Source organism: Haliotis rufescens, unplaced genomic scaffold (genome assembly GCF_023055435.1).
Source record: "Haliotis rufescens isolate VD_foot unplaced genomic scaffold, xgHalRufe1.0.p SCAF_52, whole genome shotgun sequence".
NCBI lineage: Eukaryota > Metazoa > Mollusca > Gastropoda > Lepetellida > Haliotidae > Haliotis > Haliotis rufescens.
The window spans coordinates 1,209,916-1,236,684 of record NW_025964246.1 but is presented as its reverse complement, the minus strand read 5'-3'; the positions used below and the strand labels follow the sequence as shown (position 1 = coordinate 1,236,684).

General features: G+C 43.9%; 1 protein-coding gene across 1 annotated transcript; it reads left to right on the top strand.

Moving 5' to 3' along the window:
- The first annotated feature begins 1,303 nt into the window (after positions 1-1,303).
- On the top strand, positions 1,304-26,769 carry LOC124144049 (phosphatidylinositol 3,4,5-trisphosphate 5-phosphatase 2A-like). The gene is made up of 19 exons (XM_048384934.1): positions 1,304-1,513; positions 4,274-4,382; positions 5,151-5,288; positions 7,312-7,444; positions 8,308-8,505; positions 9,446-9,642; positions 9,743-9,860; positions 11,346-11,442; positions 11,572-11,710; positions 13,273-13,372; positions 14,615-14,706; positions 15,472-15,553; positions 17,236-17,381; positions 17,996-18,053; positions 21,101-21,162; positions 22,866-22,953; positions 23,144-23,240; positions 26,179-26,229; positions 26,632-26,769. Coding segments are annotated over exons 2-19 (1,800 nt in total). The 5' UTR covers positions 1,304-1,513; positions 4,274-4,379; the 3' UTR covers positions 26,633-26,769.

Below are 26,769 nucleotides of genomic sequence, written 5' to 3'. Positions count from 1 at the left end.
TTAATGTCACAATAGAACATCAGTTATATGGGACCCGTGAAGATTCCGGGGTAGAATAGGTCTTCAACAACCCATGCTTGCCGTAAAAGGTGACTATGCTTGTCGTAAAAGGCGACTAACGGGATCGGGTGGTCAGGCTCGCTGACTTGGTTGATACATGTCATCGATCCCAATTGCGTGGATCGATGCTCATGATATCAATCACTGGTTTGTCTGGTCCAGACTATTATTTACAGACCGCCGTCATATAGCTGGAATATTGCTGAGTGCGGCGTTAAACAACAAACAAACAAAACAAACAAACAAACAGTTATATGGCACACTTCAGCTTGCTATGTCAAGGGTCAGTGATTCGGGTAGTTCCGCTTTCGTTTTGTTTGTTGGTTGTTTAACGACGCACTCAGCAATATTCCAGGGCGGTCTGTAAATAATCAAGTCAGTGTTGGTTTTAATCAAGCGTCGTTATTTATTCTGAATCTCATTTGTGTCAGTGTGACAAAATTCAAAACCATAAGCGTTTCTCATAAGTTTTTTTCATCTAAGATCGTGTGCGACTAGCGGTTTTAATAATTGAATTTTAATTGTACAGTGTACATGTTTATTAATTATACATGTCATAACATATTTGTATAAAGTGTATGTTTAACTTTCTTTGGCAAGAGTAATTGTATTTTGTTTCATTAAAAAAAATCCCTTCTAGATTATCTAAAGTATTGAAAGATAAATGGATCCCCTGGACCCACCCAAACAGCCTACCACCCCGCCCTCTGGACCCGCCAATGAATAATGTGACCTGTCGCGGTATGTGGTAAGGCGGGTCCTATGGAACGGGGTAAGCGGAAGTTGTAAGTATCGGAGGGGTCCGGAGGGCCTCGGAGGAACATACGATTTCGCTAAAATTAGCGTAAACATTATAGAATGAAATTATGAATAAAAATAGGTAACAAACACAAGTCCAGATAAACAATGAACACTTAAATAGTGTAATAAAAGGGTTAAATTGCGTAATTCAATACGGATTTGTTGATATCCAATTTCCGATGACGGAACATGACAGTCATAAATGATTCTAAAGAAAAGTATGTGCGTATAATATGCACGAGAGAGATATATTTCCAGGACTTATGCACATAATTAACGGTGCATATTATACATGAACAAATAAGTTTTGTGTACAGTGATCAATCGAAGGGCGCTTTTGGGATTGTTCACTTGCCAATATATATTAGCAAATATCTCCGTGGGCACTTTCTAGTTGGAGCGCTTATTTCATCGAATACGGTTTGTTGCAAAACCACACTGGCGAAACAATACCCGGTGCCGTAAGCTTATCAACATTGTTGCTGGGCTCGGCGGGTGTGCATAAACTCCTCTCAGAGATCTATCATCTCTACACGCAATGTCATTAAAAAAGCCCAGCGATGTTGAGAGTTTTGAATATATGTTTACTAAATACAGCCTGCGATGTCGCAAGTTAGTGCTGCGTTGACCGTCTTCACACACCAGTATAGAGGTACAGTCGAAGTAGTCGTCGTTCTATACGTAAACTAGAAGCCGTTTTTGTAGTAGTAGCAGTGGTAGTTGCTGTGGTTTTCATGTTAGTTGATTATTAGTTTGTTGAGAAATAGATGTTGTCATTGCTGTAGTCGAATGTTACCGTAGTCGTTGTGGTATACGGTAGTTGTTTTTCATCCTTTTATTTCTCAATAACCACCATCAGTAGTACATGAGTCATTCACTAACATGAATGACAAAGCTGTAATAGATGTACATCAAGATGGCATATGTGGTCGAATAAATGTCAGGGTATAGCATTCAAATGTCTAAAGAACTGCATCAGCTTTTTTTAAGTAGCTAATTTATCAAGTTAGGATAAGATATATGGATGAACAACTTCTTTATTACAATCAGGAGGGATGTTTTGGTGTAGGTTCTAACACCGTTATCAAGCAAGTGATGTACAGGGTATGGTTGACAAGCATATATACAGGTATAGGAGGCAGTGTTTATACTGTTGAATAGATTGGTATGTAGTTACACTGGAGTCGAGACAAGCATACATTTATATTTACAGGCTGGAGGCAGTGTTTACTGTTTATACTACTCTCCTCTTGAGTGTAATGACTAGGGCTGGGACGAGTCCACATTTACTACCCGGGTACCGACCCCCTATTACCCGACCCTACCCGGGTACCCACTGCAGGTCTCAACAGATGGGAACAAAATGTCTAATTGGGAATCGTTTTACCACTGCCCTTGCCCAAACTATTTAGATACATGTATCAGACAATCAGATCATGCGTTCACTGAAGTTGACTGAAGCTTTATCTTTTCTCAAACATATACAATCAAAAGGAATGTGTGCATCGTCAGAAAGAAATGCGAACATTAGCGACTTGTAGTGTAACCACTGTGCTATAGTTTTTGTCATTAAACAATATATCACGTGATTAACCACCTGTCTGGGTAGTCCTGTGGGTACCCGGGTCCTACTCAGTACCCACCCGACCTGGGTACCCGAGTTACTCGTCCCAGCCCTAGTAACTACACCCTATCTACCTCTGAGCCAGGTTTTTGGTAACAGTAACAGGGTGTTGTTGTACAAAACAACCTTAGCGCTGCGACAGTCGTAAGTCTATGTTAAGGTATGGGAGTTACGATCGCTTTGTACAACGGCACCCAGATACAATATAAGATTGCAATAATCAACATAGACTTGCTTCAAATGAGAAAATGAGGCAATATCTCTTCATTCAACATAATTTAATGTCATCATAATGAGATAGATTGTCATAGCAGCCTTCTGAGAAATATCAAATTCACTCTCAATACATTTCTTAAAATGTCCATAAAATTCTTCAAACATAACATCATCCTTTCTGATATAACAATAAACGATGAGTGGGATTTGTTATCATTCAGTAAAACACTGCAGTGAGAATAAACCATGGTCTTTCCTGCATATTCTTACAATTTTCACGTCGATTATCTGTACCTTTTCTCACACTATCGATTGTCACATCTCTCCCACTTTTGGATGCGATTGTTCGGCCATTGCGTTTATCTACGTTGCCCAGCTTCATCTATGGGGAACAACTAACTAAACACTTCCCTCTGAAAAATAATGTTGTCCAACTTACAACGTCATAAAGTTGCGAGCACTTGTTCGATTCTCCAGAAATGACGTCATGACAGAACAATGTTTTATCGTGAAATAAACCAAGCTTCGTTCTTCATTGTTCTTTGCGATTTATCACATAGCTATCTTATATATATATATAAATATATATATAAGACATTGGCTTCCTTTCTTTTATATACCGTATTCAACGTAATAAGAAAATTAGAAATAGGGGGCTCTTATTAGAATATTATTTTGTCAAAAAAAAGAGTTGAAAGATAAATTTTGTGGTTTATGCTGACGGTCTGATGTTTATATACGAGAGATATATTTTTCCAGAATTTAATTGCCCATAATTAAGGGTGCATATAACACACGAGTCCGTATTATACACGAATAAATAAGTATTGTGTACATTGATCAATCGGAAAGGGTGGTAATTGGGATTGTTCACGCACCAATATATTAGCAAATATCGCCGTGGGCGCTTATTAGAGCGGGGCGCTTATTACGTCGAATACGGTATATGTGTGTGTCTATGTGTCTGTGTGTGCGTGTAAGGGAGGGCATGTGTGTTTTTTGTGCCTTTGCATTCTATGGTATTTACCCTAAGAGTATTTTTATTCTGATTTCAAGCTTTGAAAACTTGTAGTCGTTTACATTCCTGTCCAAACCAGGGTTTACCAGAACTGCTACCATGTTTACAATGAATAGTAGTATTTACCTTAACGGGACACACCCAAATACAACCCGTACAAAATCAACAAGTACATGTATGTGCGTTACTTTATAAGAGAGTGAATTAATTGCGTCAGATAAGTCTGGGTCAGTGAATTTATGTCCATCTTCCTGAGGCAAGATAGTTAACTGACTCTAAAAGTCCAGTTTCCACCCTTTCTGAACTAGGCTGGTATTATGGAGTTACATTTTGGCTGGACTAATGAGTCTATGCATAGCCAAATCAAAATCGCGCACCGAAATCGAAAGTCAATTGTAGTCAATTAACTCTCTTACTTCGGGAAGATGATTTATGTCATGTTGTGCAAAGACTGACAGTTTACAATTATCAATCTTGTTTTGCTGCTTGCCAGTAGACAGGGTATCTTTAATGTTGATGACATGATTCACACTCTCTTTATTTATAATTTTTAGATCCCACCAAACTGGACCATGTACCTCAGATAACAATGGGCACAAGTCACCTACACTAGAGTGAGAGAAGAAAGGCAAAGCGGATGGAGAGGAAGTAATATAGTCAATGGTATTTGTGTCTTTACATGTGATTCTTCGATAGTATCGTCACCCAATCCAGCATTAATAATAGACTGTCTCCGTGGTCTAGTGGTAGAGCGTCCGCCCGGAGAGCAGAAAGTCCTGGGTTCGATCCCCGGCCACGTCACACCGAAAGACGTTGAAAGATGGTACTTGTTGTCACCCTGCCTGGCGTTCGGCATTAAGGGGTTAAACAAGGATTGGTCGGCTCGGAGTTATTCATTTTAAACTGCGGTATGGTATCTTAGTGAGCTAGTACTATAAATCGGCATCAGTCCGGACTAGTACAGGCAGCCGCACACACGTGCATGCACGTCGCTACATAAGTGCAATAATCTTGGACGCGACGTTAAACCCCATTTCACCTCACCTCACCTCACCTTGCTGTAACAATCAGACGATTTGTTCTTTAGAATGTTTCGGGGTGGGGGAGATTTGTCATCTTTTGATGACTCTTGTTGAATATACATTGAGCCCTGAGAGTTGTAAATGTTAATGGTGCTTTGATTTGGTTTTGGTTGTTTGTTGTTTAACGCCGCACTCAGCAATATTTCCTGTTATGACAAGCATGGGTTGCTGACGACCTATTCTATCCCTGATCTTCACGGGTCTTGATTTGGTAGTATCTTCTTAGTCCTCTACAGCACAAATAATATTTGTTTTTAATAATTTGGTAACATCTGTTTTAGGAACTGATATTATTTGAGAAATTGGATGCCATGGATACCTCTCCTGATCTGGTGTGTTTGTGTTTCAGGCCCATGAGGTGGTGAAGCAGCTCCCCGACAGCAGCTACGACTACCTGGACTCCGACGAGATGAGGGAGCTGACCGGGGCTCTTCAGCAGATGCCGTCTCCCATGTCCTCTCTCTCCATACCCCTGTCGTCCTTCGAGGTGAGTCCTCTTTCTCCCCATACCCCTGTCGTCCTTCGAGGTGAGTCCTCTCTCTCTCTCCATACCCCTGTCGTCCTTCGAGGTGAGTCCTCCCTCTCTCCATACCCCTGTCGTCCTTCGAGGTGAGTCCTCCCTCTCTCCATACCCCTGTCGTCCTTCGAGGTGAGTCCTCTCTCTCTCCATACCCCTGTCGTCCTTCGAGGTGAGTCCTCCCTCTCTCCATACCCCTGTCGTCCTTCGAGGTGAGTCCTCCCTCTCTCCATACCCCTGTCGTCCTTCGAGGTGAGTCCTCCCTCTCTCCATACCCCTGTCGTCCTTCGAGGTGAGTCCTCCCTCTCTCCATACCCCTGTCGTCCTTCGAGGTGAGTCCTCCCTCTCTCCATACCCCTGTCGTCCTTCGAGGTGAGTCCTCTCTCTCCATACCCCTGTCGTCAATCAAGGTGAGTCCTCCCCCTCTCCATACCCCTGTCGTCCTTTGAGGTGGGTCCTCTCTCTCTCCATACCCCTGTCGTCCTTCGAGGTGAGTCCTCCCTCTCTCCATACCCCTCTCATCCTTCGAGGTGAGTCCTCCCTCTCTCCATACCCCTCTGGTCCTTCGAGGTGAGTGCTCCCTCTCCACACCCATGTCGTCCTTCGAGGTGAGTCCTCCCTCTCTCCACACCCCTGTTGTCCTTTGAGGTGAGTACTCCCTCTCCATACCCCTGTCGTCCTTCGAGGTGAGTCCTCTCTCTCCATACCCCTGTCGTCCGTCAAGGTGAGTCCTCCCTCTCTCCATACCCCTGTGGTCCTTCGAGGTAAGTCCTCCCTCTCCCCATACCTCTGTCGTCCTTCGAGGTGAGTCCTCCCTCTCTCCATACCCCTGTCATCCTTCGAGGTGAGTCCTCCCTCTCTCCATACCCCTGTCGTCCTTCGAGGTAAGTCCTCCCTCTCCCCATACCTCTGTCGTCCTTCGAGGTGAGTCCTCCCTCTCTCCATACCCCTGTCATCCTTCGAGGTGAGCCCTCCCTCTCTCCATACCCCTGTCGTCCTTCGAGGTGAGTCCTCCCTCTCTCCATACCCCTGTCATCCTTCGAGGTGAGTCCTCCCTCTCTCCATACCCCTGTCGTCCTTCCAGGTGAGTCCTCCTTGTCCACACCCCTGTCGTCCTTCGAGGTAAGTCCTCCCTCTCTCCATACCCCTGTCGTCCTTCGAGGTGAGTCCTCCCTCTCCATACCCCTGTCGTCCTTTGAGGTGAGTCCTCTTTCTCCATACCCCTGTCGTCCTTCGAGGTGAGTCTTCCCCCTCTCCATACCCCTGTCGTCCTTCGAGGTGAGTCCTCCCTCTCTCCATACCCCTGTCGTCCTTCGGGGTGAGTCCTTCCTCTCTCCATCTACCCTTGTCCTTCGAGGTGAGTCCCCTCTCTCCATCTACTCTCATCCTTCGAGGTGAGTCCCCTCTCTCCATCTACTCTTGTCCTTCGAGGTGAGTCCCCTCTCTCCATCTACTCTTGTCCTTTGAAGTGAATCCCCTCTCTCCATCTACTCTCGTCCTTCGAGGTGAGTCCCCTCTCTCCATCTACTCTCGTCCTTTAAGGTGAGTCCCCTCTCTCCATCTACTCTCGTCCTTTAAGGTGAGTCCCCTCTCTCCATCTACCCTTGTCCTTCGAGGTGAGTCCCCTCTCTCCATCTACTCTCGTCCTTCGAGGTGAGTCCCCTCTCTCCATCTACCCTTGTCCTTCGAGGTGAGTCCCCTCTCTCCATCTACTCTCGTCCTTTAAGGTGAGTCCCCTCTCTCCATCTACTCTCGTCCTTTAAGGTGAGTCCCCTCTCTCCATCTACCCTTGTCCTTCGAGGTGAGTCCCCTCTCTCCATCCACCTCTCTCTCTCTCCCCTTTGAGGTGTTAATTCTTCACCATTCCAACCCTTTATCAATAGCTGACTTGCTTTTTTACACGCTGCCATCATTTAGCTTGAATATTCCTTTGTGCAACATAAAACAACACAAGCCAAAAACTCACTTTTTTAAATGATGCATTATTTCCCAGGTGCGGTCATCGAAGGCGGGAATATTCACCAGTAAGGTGTCGCTGAATGTGGACATTCAGCGAGGATGCTTCTATGCTGTCAAACCCTCCAAGGACGTCCAAGAATCAAGAAACACCTTCACACATGACCGAAGTAAATAACCAGATGATTAATAATCAACTGTCCATAATATGTCCAAACCATACAGTGTGCTAGAGGGCAAGTATTTGTGTTCAGAGAACGAATGTACATTTGTCAGGCCAATATATACTACAAAAACTCTTCTAGACAAGGTTCATGTGAGCCATTTTTTCTCAGATCTGAATTATTACAGTGAATCTGTTGTATTTTCAACTAAAAGATTTGTTTCTTTCAACTCTCTGCTCCCTCTGAAGCTGTGCATGAGAAACTCACATGATAGTGGTGACCTTGAGATCATAATCAGGGTCACGATGGCTTTAAACTTTTGGATGTGAATGATGTCAGAGCTCATGGATGTGAGATCTTGACATGGATAATTGTTGCAACGGCACTGTAAATTGCGGCTCAGTAAATTGTGACACTGTAGACCAGTCAAGGCAGTACAAAAGTATAACATCAGGGTGAATGGATGTGAATGAGTGAGTGAGATGGGTTTAACGCCACTTTTAACAGTATTCCAGTTATATCACGACGTGTCAGCTTAATGTGGGAGGGAAGCCCGAAGTGATGCAGGTCTCAGACGTTTACCACTTCGGTGAAACCCATGAGCACGGGTAGGGTGCTGACAAACCTAGAAACATAATCGGGGCGAACCGGGATTCGAACTCACAATCATAGGTTTCTGGCTTGATCAAGGGAAGCAACTCTGCACAGCAAATCGAGGCGCCTTAGGTGACTGGGCCACCCGTGCCTCCTGGATGTGAATGATGGCTTGGACTTGAAAAGACAACACAGTATTTATTTTTGTAAATGTTCCTGAAATATTTTACTTATTGTTCTACCATATCTCACATAATTTTGTTGTTTACTTCCAGTCCTTCAGCTAGTGAAAAGCACGTCCGACAACAGCCGTCTTGACGTGATCATCGAGGGCAAGAAGAAGACATCCTACATGTTTGAGAACGCCCATGCTAGAGAGAACTTCTGCCTCCAGATCCGACACATGAAGAGCTTACATTCCAAGGAAGAGAAAGTGGATCAGATCTCTGTGTTCATTGGGACGTGGAATATGGGTAGGTGGAAGTGGAATATGGTAGGGAGATGTGGAATATGGGTAGGTGGATGCAGAATATGGGTAGGAAGATGTGGAATATGGGTAGGTGGATGTGGATTATTGGTAGGTGGACGTGGAATATGGGTAGGAAGATGAGGAATATCGGAAGGAAGATGTGGAATATCGGTAGGTGGACGTGGAATACAGGTATGTGGATCCGGAATATGGGTAGGTGGATGTGGAATATGGGAAGGAAGATGTGGAATATCGGTTGGTGGACGTGGAATATAGGTAGGTGTACGTGGAATATAGGTAGGTGTACGTGGAATATGGGTAGGTTGATGTGGAATATAGGTAGGTGTACGTGGAATATTGGTAGGTGGATGTGGATTATTGGTAGGTGGACGTGGAATACAGGTATGTGGACGCGGAATATGGGTAGGTGGATGTGGAATATGGGTAGGAAGATGTGGAATATTGGTAGGTGGACGTGGAATATTGGAAAGAAGATGTGGAATATCGGTTGGAGGACGTGGAATATAGGTAGGTGTACGTGGAATATGGGTAGGTTGATGTGGAATATGGGTAGGTGGATGTGGAATATGGGTAGGTGGACATGGAATATGGGTAGGAAGATGAGGAATGTCGGAAGGAAGATGTGGAATATTGGTAGGTGGATGTGGAATATCGGAAGGAAGATGTGGAATATAGGTTGGTGGACGTGGAATATAGGTTGGTGGACGTGGAATATGGATAGGAAGATGTGGAATGTGGGTAGATGGACAGAGAATATGGGTTGTGTGATGTGGAATGTGGGTAGGTGAATGTAGAAGGTTTTTAGCTTCACTAAATCTGATCTGAGAGTGTGAGCGTTCAGCATTCAGTCATTGGTCGCCACGACAGGTGACGCCATGATCCTACTGCAACCTGTTTACCTCAGTTGCCATGGTGTCTTCCAGGGAAGTCGGCCCCCGACCACACGCTGAAACACTGGCTGAAGTGTAATGGTGAAGGCAAGTCCCTGGATCGCACACTGTCCCGCATTCCACACGACATCTACGTGATTGGCACACAGGAGAGTGCTCTCAACGACAAGGACTGGGTCAACACGCTGAAGGCATCGCTGAAGGCCACGCTCATGGTAGACGTGGAGATGGTATGCACCGTTGTTTTTATCTTGAAAATACATATAAAGTTTTGGTATTTTTTAACTTTTCCAACTAGTTGGTACATGCATTGCTGATCCATTATTTCAGCTGGAGATGTGCAACTTGTGGGGTATCCGCGTCGTTGTCCTCATCAACCCACAACACCGTCACTGCATCTCCCACGTACAGAAGTCCTCCGTCAAGACCGGCATCGCTAATGCTCTTGGTACGTCGCTATAGAAACATCACATCCATTGTACCCTGTTAGGAGAATAATACCCCATGCAGTGTTCGAAAACAAGGGGAAAACTCGGGTCCCTAAGGCTTTGTATGGTATTTGAATCCAGGGACCTTCATGTTTTACTTGTAACATTAGGGTTATGACACCTTGACCATGCTTAGTTCCAAACACTGCTGGTAGTCTTTTGGGTATAGGCCGAGTCTTTAAGACCAATATCCATGGTCGATCAACTAATGTTCTTTGAAAGTGGGGGCACGGGTGGCCCAGTCGTCTAAGTTGCCACGATTCGCTGTGCAGAGTTGCGTCCCTTGGGCGCGCCAGAAACCTATGATTGTGGGTTCAAATCCCGGTTCGCCCCGATTATGATTCTAGGTTTGTCAGCACCATACCCGTGCTCGTGGGTTTCAGCGAAGTGGTAAACGTCTAAGACCTGCCTCACTTTGGGCTTTCCTCCCACATTAAGCTGACACGCCGCGATATAACTGGAATACTATTAAAAGCGGCGTTAATTCCGACTCACTCACTCACTCACTCACGCACTCTTTGAAAGTATTTGCAGGAACAGTATATGTAAACACAATATGTGCACCAGTTTTGATGACATCATAATTACACTGGTCTTAAAAACAACAACAAATTTCTAACCCTTGAATAGACAGGTGTCAGAAGTGTAAAACAATTCTTTTAATCTAATATCTAGTTTCTAAATCTGTTCTTCACTATCTGTCATGGTTTTACTTGATACCAACTGCATCCTGTATATGAATTGAGAAAGGAAACATATAGTACAATGTGAGTCATATGTTACACCAAAAATCGTGACTGTTTACATTGTTCACTCTCATGCACTTGTATCATGACTGATATTTCTTGTACATTGAAAGCACATTGTTTTATATGTACTATGTTGAAATACTTATATACTGGAACATGCCTTATATGTGTCGTTATACCCGTGAAGATCCAGATTAGAATTGGTCTTCATGCTTGTCGTAAGAGGCGACTAACAGGATCGGGTGGTCAGGGTGGTTGAAACATGTCATCGTATTCCAATAGCGTAGCTCGATGCTCATGATGTTAATCACTGGATTGTCTGCTCGAGACTTAATTATTTTCAGACTGCCGTCCTATAGCCGGAATATTGCTGAGTGCAGCGTTAAACAAAAAACAAACAAACAGATATTTGTCATTTAGTAATACTCTACTTTGTGCAATGCCCGTATCTGAAAATATATAACAAAGAGTGACTGTTATTTCTCCTCAGGTCAGGGATAGACACCATTAGTTAAATCTAAGTAGTCCCCGGGTCACTTAGATGTCGTTATCATAATTAACGAGTACTGAACTAAATATTCTTGCACTAATCATGTTTATATTCAATAACATCTGCACATATGGAAACGTTATTTATAACTGACTGATTTTTTAAATAAATAAATATTTCTTAATTTATTTACTTTCTGTTGCTAGGCGACAAAGGAGCTTCAGCTGTTTCATTCCAGTTCAACGGTACCTCCATCTGTTTCATCAACGCACATCTGACTGCGAGGGAAGAGAATTTGCACAGGTGGGTTGTTTCTTGGGTAGCATTACTTCACTGATAAAGATAAGAAGATTTTAGAATATCAAAGAAATAGTCATATTCTGATGGTTGTGACCTTTAACTTTCACTGTGATTCAAATTATGACATTTCAGGCGGAACCAGTGTTTCAGAGACATCCTTAAAGGGTTGTCACTTGGTCCAAAGAGTTTCGAAGGATTTGATGTATCGCACAAGTTCCACCACGTTTTCTTCTTTGGAGATCTCAACTACAGAACTATGGAGAAAGTTGATGTGAGTGGTTAGGGTTAGCTTTGTGAGAACTGATCGAGTTCAGATCTAAACTACAGAATTGTGGAGAAAGTAGATGTGAGTGGTTAGCTCTGTGAGAATTGATCAAGTTCAGATCTCAACTACAGAATTGTGGAGAAAGTAGATGTGAGTGGTTAGGGTTAGCTCTGTGAGAATTGATCGAGTTTAGATCCCAACTACGAGGTAAGTGGCGAGTTGTCTAAAGGACCCTTATGATTCTATATCCTTTGCTTCAATCCATGGTTTGTCTTCATCATAGCCATGTTCTTCTGCTTTAACAAAGTCATATCTGACCAATACTTCCGTGATCTCCCCATGTTCTCCCCGTGTTCTCCCCGTGTTCTCCCCCTGTTCTCCCCGTGTTCTCCCCGTGTTCTCCCCATGTTCTCCCCCTGTTCTCCCCGTGTTCTCCCCATGTTCTCCCCATGGTGTTCTCCCCATGGTGTTCTCCCCCTGTTCTCCCCATGTTCTCCCCGTGTTCTCCCCCTGTTCTCCCCGTGTTCTCCCCCTGTTCTCCCCCTGTTCTCCCCCTGTTCTCCCCTGTTCTCCCGGTGTTCTCCCCGTGTGCTCTCAGTGTTCTCCCCCTGTTCTCCCCGTGTCCGTGTTCTCCCCCTGTTCTCCCCGTGTTCTCCCCCTGTTCTCCCCGTGTTCTCCCCGTGTTCTCCCCGTGTTCTCCCCGTTTTCTCCCCCTGTTCTCCCCATGTTCTCCCCGTGTTCTCCCCCTGTTCTCTCCGTGTTCTCTCCGTGTTCTCCCCTGTTCTCCCCGTGTTCTCCCCCTGTTCTCCCCCTGTTCTCCCCCTGTTCTCCCCGTGTTCTCTCCGTGTTCTCCCCGTGTTCTCCCCTGGTCTCCCCGTGTGCTCTCAGTGTTCTCCCCCTGTTCTCCCCGTGTTCTCCCCCTGTTCTCCCCGTGTTCTCTCCGTGTTCTCCCCGTGTTCTCCCCGTGTGCTCCCTGTGTTCTCCCCTGTTCTCCCCGTGTTCTCCCCTGTTCTCCCCGTGTGCTCTCAGTGTTCTCCCCGTGTTCTCCCCGTGTTCTCTCCGTGTTCTCCCCCTGTTCTCCCCGTGTTCTCCCCCTGTTCTCCCCGTTTTCTACCCATGTTCTCCCTGTGTTCTCCTCATATGTCAAAAATGAGGTGAAGTTAAGCATCATCGGTTGCGGAGAGTCCTTTGATGGGTGACCATGGCAGCTTGGCTCCTGAGAGTTTCGGCTTCGGTCATGCCTCACACTGATGCACATGTAGCACACGTGATGTCTCCTAAGGAAAGTTAATTTGTTCAAGCAGCGTATGGGTACCTGGTAGGATGAGATGCGAATGTGAACCTGCACTGGGTTGTATACTCCCCAGAGAGCTGAGAATGAACATCAAGGGCTCACTAATGGGTGTCATACTAAGATCTATGAAGGTTTTAGCGCATTCGAGTTGTTACAAAAAAAATTGCGCTTTACAAAATCATAATATAATGATAATTATAAACACAATCACTCATTCTATATAATAAGGGGAGGTAACTCAGAAATACACGTCGTCTGTTGTGTTTGTCTGCAGGTTGTGCTGAAGAGAGCCGAAGATCGCGACATTCAATTTCTGCTAGACAGAGACCAACTGAGGAAGACACAGTTTGACAAAGACGCCTTCTTCAACTTCAGTGAGTCGTTAGCCTGCCTGTGTCCTCATGTGTGATCTGTTTGTCTGTCCGTCGACCTGCATCAGTGCTGTCTGTAAATATCACATATATACACATTTAAAATATGTAGTAGAATGTTAATTCATAAAGTTTGTTCGAGAAATGAATTAGTTTAGCATTATATAAGCATGTTGAACTTTATTAATGTATGTTACATTTATAACTTCCTTTCACCCCTTTTTGGAATGTTCTAAGATAGCGGCCCTTCGTACCCTGTGTGGTTATGCGTTACAAGAGAGCACAGTTTTCAATGTGCTCTTGCTGTCATGGAAGAATGGAGCATAACCTACTGTGTTTTAAAATTTGTTCCAAATTAAAATAAGAGGTATCTACTCTACAGTGTGACTACGTCAAATTTGAAAAAAGGTTATCTCCTGCTTAAAACTTCACATGCTTGTTGCCACCAATGGTGACACCTGAATTTTCTCAAGGGGTTCAAGTCCTATTTTCAAAATGGCCGCCACAGCAGACCGAATCCCAAACCTGGTTATGGCCACTGCTTAGTCCTGTAATGTTCTTACATCCTCATAAACATTGTAGTCGACCCGTGAGGATCCGGGGTAGAATAGGTCTTCAGCAACCCATGCTTGACATAAAAGGCGACTATGCTTGTCGTAAGAGGCGTCTAACGAGATCGGGTGGTCAGGCTTGCTGACTTGGTTGATCCATGTCATCGTATCCCAATTGCATGGATCGGTGCTCATGATGTCAATCACTGGTTTGTCTGGTCCAGACTCGATTATTTACAGACCGCCATCATATAGCTGGAATATTGCGGAGTGCAACAACAAACAAACAAACAAACATAACATTTTAGTCTCTGAAATTGCCAGACTGAGGAAGCTTAAATTTTGTCGTCTCTGTTTCTCCTTTTGATGACATCATATTTTTCATTAGGATTTAAAGTGCTTTTTGTAAGACAATTGGAAAAATTGTATGGCATTAGGAAAATATGATTTTTCATTTGTGTTTCTTTCTTTTTCACCATTCAAATAAAGCAAAATATTCACAAATATTTCTGACGTGGTCAGGTAGCCTAGTGGTTAAAGCAGGGTTTGATTCCCGACATGGGTACAATGTGTGAGGCCCATTTCTGGTGTCCCGCCGTGATATTGCTGGAATATTGCTAAAAGCAGCATAAAACCATACTCACTCACTCACTCACTCACCAATATTTCTAAAGCTGAGTCCTGTATGTTTCAGATGAGAGCGAGATCAACTTCATGCCAACCTACCGCCTGTACCGAGGGATACCTGGCTACAGGTACGACTGGAAGAAGGTCAAGATGACTGGGGTGGGTTGGTAGCAGGGTCTATAACATAGTGGCCTCGTACTTCAGGCAGTTGTTTGCAGATTCCTTTACTTCAAACTCTTCTTCTTAGTTGAAACGTTGTTTATCCGGACTGTAGATTTCCCAGTAAAATCGTCCGACTTAACAAATTTTCGGATTAATGCAATCTTGTTAAAATCAGATTTTAGTTTTCGCTACTGCTAAACAAAGATCTGAGGACATCACATTACGGGTCACGTCAGAACGACCTTTCGCGAATTTTGACCGATCAATGAAATGACTGACAAGAAATCGACATTAGCTAATCAGAAGGCAGCTTTCACGAGCTTTACGACACTAGTTTCAAACATATTTTGACGTATTCTCGATTAAAACTGATAAGAAGAACATTCTGGAATGGCTTATAGATGGCATAGATTGTATGGATATAATCAAAAAATCCATAACTGTCGTTCGGAATACCCCGTGTTAAATATTTCGTGGTTGCATGATTAGAAAACACATTTGGACTGTCACTTTCCTGATCTGGTAAGCGACGCTTTGATTGGTTGGATGAAAGGTTGTTCTGACGTGACCTGTAATGGGATGTCCTCAGATTTTTGCTTAGCGATAGCGAGAACTAAGATCTGATTTTAATGAGATTGGGATTAATGTATCATGGGTATGGTGTTCTTTATGTAGATTTTCTCGTGTTCATATCAACAGCGTACAGAGCAGGGTTTCCCTGTACCTAACATATTCTTTACGGGTGTATTTATGTTATTTCAGGAAATAATCAATGTGCCGTCTTGGTGTGACCGAGTACTCTGGCATTCCTACCCGGGGACCTTCATCGAGAACAACGCATATGGTGGGTTGTTAAAGTATCGACTGCCTCTGTGGTCTGGTGAATAGAGCTTCTGCCTGGAGAGCTTACTCCTGTGGTTCGATTCCTGGTCAGGTCATATCAAAATATGTTAATATATGGTGCTTTTTGTTACCCTACCTGGCACTAGGCATTATGCTGTGTGGTAGAGTACACTGTGTCTGAGTGGGTCGTTCATGTTAAACTGTGGCATGGTATCTTGTGGGTTGGAACTATACTGAACAACAAAAGTTCCTGTGACATTGAATAAGATTTAATGCAAAGTTATGTTTTTTACCAAATCTGAAACAATTTCGGTTTGCAACAGAGAAAAGACTCCTGTAAGTGTTCAAATGGTTTAATTGTGTGATTTCATAAAAAACATCAAAATGTCAAAATGTCAATTACAAATCAATAGCGTGTGTGTCCACCTCTGGTTGTGATGCAAGCCACACGTCTTCGTCTCATGGAATGGACCAGGCGTCGGACAAAGTCCTGTGGGATATCTGTTCATATCTGCTCGAGCATGTTTCGAAGTTCCTGGAGTGTCTGTGGAACACGTGGTTGACATCGAAGGCGTCAATCCATCTCATCCCACATGTGCTCGATTGGTGAGAGATCAGGGGAGCGAGCCAGCCAGGGGATGACATTCACGTTGTTTTGTTGAAGAGAATCCTGAACAAGTCGAGCAATATGAGGCCGGGCGTTGTCATGTTGAAAGGTAATGCCTGGGCAGTGACGACGTAAAAATGGTAGAACAACAGGGCTGATGATCTCGTCGCGGTAGCGCTGTCCATTGAGATTTCCCTCTACCACTATCAAACGGGTCCTCTGTCTTGCTGTAATCCCACCCTATACCATCAACCGATCTTCTTCCATGACACAATGATTGACGTAACGTTCACCTCGACGTCGGTACACTCGAATCCGTCCATCGCTGTGGCTGAGGTGAAAACGAGACTCGTCAGTGAATAGAACTCGTCCCCACTGCATGGCCGTCCAGTGTAGACTCTAGCTGCACCACTGAAGACATGCTTGGCGGTGGTTTCCTGTCAAAATGGGACGTCTGGCGGGTCTTCTGGCAACAATCCCTGCACATCTGAGGCGACGACGTACGGTTTGTGAAGATATTCGTCGAAGGCCAGGGATGCTTTTTGCAGTCACTGTTGCTGGCTGGAATCAATTTCGTAGTTGTCTTGTCGATTATTGGTTACACGTAGCCTGCCACTCCGAGGTTGGTCTCTGACTGCATTCGTCTGTTGCCAACGTTGCCATAAACACCAAATGGTGTTTTTGTTGGACGTTAAATTGTCTTTTCTGTAGCAGTTGCGTTTTTGTGACTTGATTCCATACATGTACTACAATATTGAAAATCAAACTTTACTTGTTTGAAAAATACACTAAAATAGTGGTGTCACAGGAACTTTTGTTGTTGAGTATATATCAGCATTAGCCCGGACTAGTACAAGCAGCAACACACAAACACATGCATGCATGTCGCTCTATAAGTGCAATAATCTTGAACGCGACATTAAGCCCCATTTCACCCCATCTCATCCTATTAAAGTATCCGAGTTACGACACTCTTGGTGCTACGACTTTTGACCAATAGTTGGAAAGGGATTGCCTGAGAATCAAGTTTTTAAACTTTCCCGCCTTGTTTCATTTTGAGGGTGTTACTGTTTCAGGAAGTGTGGAGAACCTGCTGAACAGTGACCACCGACCTGTGTTCGCGTCCTTCACCGTCGGGATCGCGTCGCAGTTCGTACAGAGCCAAGCCATGCTCACAGAGAACTCCAGCATTAGAATCCTCTTTAACAGAATTGAGGCGCAGGTAGAGTAGGATTCTGTGAATATTTAGAGCATAATTTAACACACGGTTGGGTGTTATCCCTCAGGGATGGGGGTGTTAAAATTGAACTTGACTATGGTCCAGTAATGTCATACAATAAAATCATGCCAATATAGTTTTGAAAGAGAAAAATATCCATTTATATTTTAACTAAATGTTTTTGGTTACTCCCTTTAATGTGTATAGCCCAATCATCTAAAGTGTTTCTGTGTAGAGTTGTGTCCCTTAGGCATGACAGGAACCAATAATTGTGGTTTCAAACCCCAGGTTTGTCCTGATTGTGCTTTTTAGCTTGTCAGCACCATACCCATGATGATGGGTTTTCACCAAAGTCGTCAGTTCTGGTTGTCCTCAATCAAGCTGACACACGCCGTGATATAACTGTTCAAAGTGGCGTTAACCCCAATACAGAATGTTCTCATCCCTGAGCCCTGTGGTGAAGTGTGTACCTCCTTCACAGATGATCTGGGCTCAACTTTGGTTCAGTTTGTGAATTCAATTGTTTGATTGTTAATCGTCACCAAGTATGCTGAATAATGTTGTGTGGAAATTGGAAGGTTAATTTGTAAATTAAAGGTGATGTTGCTGTGTTTCAGGTGCGGACGTGTGTCCGGCAACACTTCATCTTGGAGTTCTATTCCAGCTGTCTGTCAGGTGAGTCCTTAACAACATTAATATATCAGGAGCATCCTGTGTGGGCCACTTGTCACCCCATGGGGATTCCATCTTCCTGAGACAAGGGCGTGAACTGACTATGAAAGTACACTTTCCACCCTTGCCGAACTAGGCTGGAATTTCTGTGCCCGATCATAGCTCCATCAGTGGCTATTTTGAGCTGTGTCACTTCTATGTCCCTCCTACTGACCAATCAGGGGCAGTCGGGTTGCCTAGTGGTTAAAGTGTTCACTGGTCACGTTGAAGACCCAGGTTTCGATTCCCCACATGGGTACAATGTGTGAAGCCCATTTCCGGTGTCCCCTGCTGTGATATTGCTGGAATATTGCTAAAAGCGGCGAAAACCACACTCACTCACTCACCCACCCACCCACCCATTCACTCACTCACTCACTCACTCACTCACTCACTCACTCACTCACTCACTCACTCACTCACTCACTCACTCACTCACTCACTCACTCACTCACTCACTCACTCACTCACTCACTCACTCACTCACTCAGGTTCCACCTCTCAAATCACTTGCATTTGCTTCAAACAAAATGGTGGTGCTAGTCAAGATGATCTGATCAATAATCAAGATTTATATTGTAATAAAACAGTTCTTACTTCGCAAAGTGCGTCATATCACGTGAGCACCTTGATTAAAAACATGAAAAGATTTGGAAAATATATGTTGACACCGCTATCCAAATCCTGCAATTGACTCCATAATTAATGTCTCCATAATTCCAGCCTAGTTCAGCAAGGGTTGAAACTGGACTTTTTTCAGTTAATTGACCTCGGGAAGATGTGGGGATTCCAGGTTAGGATAGATCCCAGCAAATTATACTTGTCGTACGAAGCGACTTAAAGTATCGGGTGTTCAGTCACGGTGACATGGTTGATTGTGTGCCACTGTACCCATGTACCCAGAAGATATGGATCATTGCTCAAAATGTCAATCACTGGTTTGCCTGACTCAATTATTTTCAGACTTGTGTCGTGTGGCTGGAATAATGCTGTTGTTCTCGACATTAAACAACTAACAACAACAAACTTCAGTTGGGCCCCTTTGCCTCAAACTCGGATGTGTCGAATCCCTGGTTGTGTCGAACTTGGGTGTGTCGAATCCCTGGTTGTGTCGAACTTGGATGTGTCGAATCCCTGATTATTTTAATGCTTTTGTTGTGTGGCTGGAATAATGCTGTTGTTCTCGACATTAAACAACTAACAACAACAAACTTCAGTTGGGCCCCTTTGTGTCGAACTCGGATGTGTTGAATCCCTGGTTGTGTCGAACTCAGATGTGTCATATCCCTGGTTGTGTCGAACACAGATGTGTCAAATCTCTGTCTGTCAAACTTGTATGTGTCGAAATCCCTGGTTGTGTTGAACTCAGATGTGTCATATCCCTGGTTGTGTCGAACACAGATGTGTCAAATCCCTGTATGTGTCAAACTCGGATGTGTCGAAATCCCTGGTTGTGTCAAACTCAGATGTGTCATATCCCTGGTTGTGTCGAACACAGATGTGTCAAATCCCTGTATGTGTCAAACTCGGATGTGTCGAAATCCCTGGTTGTGTCAAACTTGGATGTGTCGAAATCCCTGGTTGTGTCGAACTTAGATGTGTCGTATCCCTGGTTGTGTTGAACTTAGATGTGTCATATCCCTGGTTGTGTTGAACTTAGATGTATCGAACTCGGATGTGTGGTATCCCTGGTTGTGTCGAACTTAGATGTGTCGTATCCCTGGTTGTGTCAAACTTAGATGTGTCGTATCCCTGGTTGTGTCAAACTTAGATGTGTCGAACTCGGATGTGTCGTATCCCTGGTTGTGTCGAACTCCCAGCAAACATGGTCTAGAGGTAGAGTGTCCGCCTCGGAGAGCGGAAGGTACAGGGTTCATACCAAAAGTATACTAGTCGGCTCGGAGTCAGTATACTGTGTCTGAGTGGGGTATTTATGTTAAACTGCGGTGTGGTGTCTCAGTGTGCTAGCACTATAAATCAGAATAAGTCGGGGCTAGTACAAGCAGCCACACACACACACACACACACACACACACACACACACACACACACACACACACACACACAGCCCAACACACACACACAGCCCAACACACACACACACAGCCCAACACACACACACACACACAGCCCAACACACACACACACACAGCCCAACACACACACACAGCCCAACACACACACAGCCCAACACACACACACACACAGCCCAACACACACACACACACAGCCCAACACACACACACACACACACACAGCCAAACACACACAGCCCAACACACACACACACACACACACACACACACACACACACACACACACACAGCCAAACACACACAGCCAAACACACACACACACACAGCCCAACACACACACACACACACACACACACACACACACACACACACACACACACACACACACACAGCCAAACACACACACACACAGCCCAACACGCACGCACGCACACACACAGCCCAACACACACACACACACACAGCCCAACACACACACACACACACACACACACACAATCTTGGACGCGACGTTAAACCCCATTTCACCTCACCTCAACTCTTACTGTATGTACAACTATTTTAACCTGGATGTGTGTCAAAATGGATGTGTCAAATGGCTGGTAGTCCCGTACTCAATTTATAGTCCAAAGAGTCCAAATTTTGAACTTTAAGTGAAACTAAGCACAAGTTTGAAATAGTATAATACAGGTGCATCAGTTTATATTCTTATTATACAAATGGTTTTTTTACCTGACATGTGACGTGGTTCTGATTTTTTCTGATGGTTTGGTCACGGTAAGGTCGAGTCAGATGTGTCGGAACCTCAGAAATGTCAATCTTTTTATCAGGTACACATGAGATTGAGATAATGAGTTTCGACTGTATGTTAAAAAACAGTGGATTAACTGGAGAAATAGGGTACGTGAACTTGGAATGACTCTAGGAATGACTCGTATACTGGATGTACGACAGGTGTGTCACTGTGTGTTTCAGACAAGGTTATCAAGAGCAAAAGCAGCTCCTGTCCGGAATGGCATGCTGACCAACTGCCTCAGGTACGTCCTGTGTGATGAGAAATACAGCTCTTCCTTGAAACCTGCCACATAAAAGGGATGCAACTCTGCAGAGCAAATTGTGTTGCCTTAGACAATAGTACAATAGTACTGGCTGCTTGTGTCAAAGTACTGACTGCTTGTGCATAGTACTGGCTGATTGTGTCATAGTACTGGCTGCTTGTGTCATAGTACTGGCTGCTTGTGTCATAGTACTGGCTGCTTGTGTCATAGTACTGACTGCTTGTGTCATAGTACTGACTGCTTGTGTCATAGTACTGACTGCTTATGGCATAGTACTGACTGCTTGTGTCATAGTACTGACTGCTTGTGTCATAGTACTGGCTGATTGTGTCATAGTACTGACTGCTTGTGTCGTAGTACTGACTGCTTGTGTCGTAGTTCTGACTGCTTGTGTCAAAGTACTGACTGCTTGTGCATAGTACTGGCTGATTGTGTCATAGTACTGGCTGCTTGTGTCATAGTACTGGCTGCTTGTGTCATAGTACTGGCTGCTTGTGTCATAGAACTGGCTGATTGTTTTGTAGTACTGACTGCTTGTTGCATAGTACTGGCTGCTTGTGTCATAGTACTGACTGCTTATGGCATAGTACTGACTGCTTGTGTCATAGTACTGACTGCTTGTGTCATAGTACTGACTGCTTGTGTCATAGTACTGACTGCTTATGGCATAGTACTGACTGCTTGTGTCATAGTACTGACTGCTTGTGGCATAGTACTGACTGCTTGTGTCATAGTACTGACTGCTTATGGCATAGTACTGACTGCTTGTGTCATAGTACTGACTGCTTGTGGCATAGTACTGGCTGATTGTGTCATAGTACTGACTGCTTGTGTCGTAGTACTGACTGCTTGTGTCGTAGTACTGACTGCTTGTGTCATAGTACTGACTGCTTGTGTCGTAGTACTGACTGCTTGTGTCATAGTACTGACTGCTTGTGTCGTAGTTCTGACTGCTTGTGTCATAGTACTGACTGCTTGTGTCATAGTACTGACTGCTTGTATTGTATTTCTGACTGCTTGTGTCGTAGTACTGACTGCTTGTGTCATAGTACTGGCTGATTGTGTCGTAGTTCTGACTGCTTGTGTCGTAGTTCTGACTGCTTGTGTCATAGTACTGACTGCTTGTGTCATAGTACTGACTGCTGGTATTGTATTTCTGACTGCTTGTGTCGTAGTACTGACTGCTTGTGTCATAGTACTGGCTGATTGTGTCGTAGTACTGACTGCTTGTGGCATAGTTCTGGCTGAATGTGTCGTAGTTCTGACTGCTTGTGTCATAGTACTGACTGCTTGTGTCGTAGTACTGACTGCTTGTGTCATAGTACTGGCTGATTGTGTCATAGTACTGACTGCTTGTGTCATAGTACTGGCTGATTGTGTCTTGGTATGAGCTGAATTGTGCCATAGTACGCTTTACCATTATCTCCAAGAAGATCAGGGTTAGAATTGGTAGACAGCAACCCAAGCTTGTTGTGAGAGGCGACTAACGGATTGGTTGGTCAGGGTCAGTAACTTGGCTGATGCATGTCAATGTATCCGCAATGGAATGGATGTTGCTCACAATATCAATCACTGGTTTGTCTGGTCCAGACTATATTAATTAGCGACTGTGTAATATAGCATGAATATTGCTGAGTGTGTTAAACAACACACAAGCAAAACAAAACAATTTGTTTTTGCAGCTGCGGCCGATGTTCGGAGACAGGGACTATCTGGAGGAGCAGCACATACTAATAGCTGTCCGGGGATGTGATGACAATAAGTCTTACGGTAAGTACCATCTGTCTGGAACCTATATGATAACATGTCTGGGGATGTGATGACGATTATGGGTCTTACGGTAAGTAGCATCTATCTGGAACCTATGTAATAACATGTCTTAGGATGTGATGACGATTTAGGCTCTTATGGTAAGTAGCATGTCATGATTTATTAACTATATTGTTGTGTATGTTTACAGGTGAGTGTGTGGTTTCTCTGAAGGATCAGTTCTCGCCAGACTTCCAGTGTTTTGAGTGTGTGCTGACCCACAACGGAGAGGAGACAGGGAAACTCAGGTAACAATGTCACTGTAATACACAATCAAACAACATCAATATATGGAGAGAAGTAATCCTTTGACTTGGTGAGATACATGTCAGATAGTGTGCCTGTTTCTCCTCCAGGGGTGAGATATGTGTGTGATAATATACTTGTTCTTCCTCCAGGGGTATGATATGTCTGATAATGTCCTTGTTTATCCCCCAGGGGTGAGATATGTCTGATAATGTCTTGTTCCTCCTCCAGGGGTGAGATATGTCTGATAATGTCCTTGTTTCTCCTCCAGGGGTATGATATGTCTGATAATGTCCTTGTTTATCCTCCAGGGGTGAGATATGTCTGATAATGTCCTTGTTTATCCTCCAGGGGTGAGATATGTCTGATAATGTCTTGTTCCTCCTCCAGGGGTGAGATATGTCTGATAATGTCCTTGTTTCTCCTCCAGGGGTATGATATGTCTGATAATGTCCCTGTTTCTCCTCCAGGGGTATGATATGTCTGATAATGTCCCTGTTTCTCCTCCAGGGGTGAGATATGTCTGATAATGTCCTTGTTTATCCTCCAGGGATGAGATATGTCTGATAATGTCTTGTTCCTCCTCCAGGGGTGAGATATGTCTGATAATGTCCTTGTTTCTCCTCCAGGGGTATGATATGTCTGATAATGTCCCTGTTTCTCCTCCAGGGGAGAGATATATATGTCTGATAATATACTTGTTCTTCCTCCAGGGGTATGATATGTCTGATAATGTCCTTGTTTCTCCTCCAGGGGAGAGATATATATGTCTGATAATGTCCCTGTTTCTCCTCCAGGGGTGAGATATATATGTCTGATAATGTCCCTGTTTCTCCTCCAGGGGTGAGATATATATGTCTGATAATGTCCCTGTTTATCCCCCAGGGGTTAGATATATATGTCTGATAATGTCCGTGTTTCTCCTCCAGGGGAGAGATATATATGTCTGATAATATACTTGTTCTTCCTCCAGGGGTATGATTTGTCTGATAATGTCCCTGTTTCTCCTCCAGGGGTGAGATATATATGTCTGATAATGTCCCTGTTTATCCCCCAGGGGTTAGATATATATGTCTGATAATGTCCGTGTTTCTCCTCCAGGGGTGAGATATATATGTCTGATAATGTCCCTGTTTGTCCTCCAGGGGTGAGATATATATGTCTGATAATGTCTAGGTTCTCCTCTAGGGGTGAGATATATGTCTAATTAAATACTTGCCTCTCCTCCAGGGGTGAGATATATTTTTGATAATGTCCTTTTGACTTCATAAGAATGAGGTTCTGTCACGTCAGTGAAAAAGGTTAAATTTCACCACTAAACATTGCACAAGATTCATGAACTTCATCAGTAATATCCTAGTCAATATTTGCTGAGGTGGTCGGTCCAATTGCTGGCCAAGATACAGTTGCAAGTTGCTGTGGTATCATAATGATGAGTTGTTATGTCGTTATTAACTGTTTACCCTTGGAATTATAACATTAAATGAGTGATACCAGTACTAGAATCATTGTTTTTCATCTTTAGTCAAAGGTGTTGTCCTTAACAAAAGTAGGGCGGTCGGGTAGCCTAGTGGTTAAAGTGTTCACTCATCACGCCGAAGGCCCGTGTTTCATTCCCCACATGGGTACTATATGTGAAGCCCATTTCTTGTGTCCCCTGCCCAGATATTGCTGAAATATCACTAAAAGCGGCGTAAAACTATATTCACTCACTCCATTGGTGTGATTTATGTCTGATAATGTCTTGTTTCTCCACCAGGGGTGAGATATGTCTGATAATGTCCTGTTTCTCCACCAGGGGTGAGATATGTCTGATAATGTCTTGTTTCTCCACCAGGGGTGAGATATGTCTGATAATGTCCTGTTTCTCCACCAGTGGTGAGATATGTGTCTGATAATGTCTTGTTTCTCCTCCAGGGGTGGGATATGTGTGTGATAATGTCCCTGTTTCTCCTCCAGGGGTGAGATATGTGTCTGATAATGTCTTGTTTCTCCTCCAGGGGTGGGATATGTGTGTGATAATGTCCCTGTTTCTCCTCCAGGGGTGAGATATGTGTCTTATAAATTCTTGTTCCCCCTCCAGGGGTGAGATATGTGTGTGATAATGTCCTGTTTCTCCACCAGGGGTGAGATATGTCTGATAATGTCTTGTTTCTCCTCCAGGGGTGAGAAAAGTGTCTGATAATGTCCTGTTTCTCCACCAGGGGTGAGATATGTGTCTGATAATGTCTTGTTTCTCCTCCAGGGGTGGGATATGTGTGTGATAATGTCTTGTTTCTCCTCCAGGGGTGGGATATGTGTGTGATAAATTCTTGTTCCTCCTCCAGGGGTGAGATATGTGTCTGATAATGTCCTGTTTCTCCACCAGTGGTGAGATATGTGTCTGATAATGTCTTGTTTCTCCTCCAGGGGTGGGATATGTGTGTGATAATGTCTTGTTTCTCCTCCAGGGGTGAGATATGTGTCTGATAAATTCTTGTTCCCCCTCCAGGGGTGAGATATGTGTGTGATAATGTCCTGTTTCTCCACCAGGGGTGAGATATGTGTCTGATAATGTCTTGTTTCTCCTCCAGGGGTGAGAAATGTGTCTAATAATGTCCTGTTTCTCCACCAGGGGTGAGATATGTGTCTGATAATGTCCTGTTTCTCCTCCAGGGGTGAGATATGTGTCTGATAATGTCCTGTTTCTCCACCAGGGGTGAGATATGTGTCTGATAATGTCCTGTTTCTCCACCAGGGGTGAGATATGTCTGATAATGTCTTGTTTCTCCTCCAGGGGTGAGAAATGTGTCTGATAATGTCCTGTTTCTCCTCCAGGGATGAGATATGTGTCTGATAATGTCCTGTTTCTCCTCCAGGGGTGAGATATGTGTCTGATAATGTCTTGTTTCTCCTCCAGGGGTGAGATAAGTGTCTGATAATGTCTTGTTTCTCCTCCAGGGGTGAGATGCGTGTGTCTGTGGAAGGGGAGTATGTCAAGGAAGACATATGGTAAAGTGACACATTTATTTTTCAGTTTATGGATTTGACTGGCCACTACCATTTCCTTATTAAAAAAACAAAATTAAATATACTTGCATTAAACTATATGTTTCGTGAAATTGATTTCAGTGTAGAGCTGGGCTACCTGTAGATTTAATAGCACTGTATCAACTTTGGACCCAACGCAGGGGTTGGAATAATCCTTGAAGATGGGAATGTATGGTAATCATGGTAATGAGAATTGTTAGATCTACCGATACTACTAGTACTGAATTAAGATGAACAGAAAGGACACACATATGGTAAATTATGATGAAATATTTTATGATGTATTTTTTCTATATATGTTAGGATATTTGTTATGTTATTTGTTTGGAAGTTGTTTCTACAAAACATGTTTGTTTATTTTAGAAATTGTTGCCTTGGATACGGAATACTGAAGACATCCATCCCTCCACTCCACAAAAAGAACAATGCAGTATTCAGTAGAAGTCTCTTACGGGAATTTACATTAAGAGTAGTTGTGTGGCAAGCACACAATGCATCATC

Bases quoted from the DNA above. Each gene is read 5' to 3' on its own strand.
- LOC124144049 (XM_048384934.1), top strand. The intron at 7,445-8,307 runs GTAAATAACCAG...GTTTACTTCCAG, and splicing joins CACCTTCACACATGACCGAA to TCCTTCAGCTAGTGAAAAGC. The intron at 11,711-13,272 runs GTGAGTGGTTAG...GTTTGTCTGCAG, and splicing joins GAACTATGGAGAAAGTTGAT to GTTGTGCTGAAGAGAGCCGA.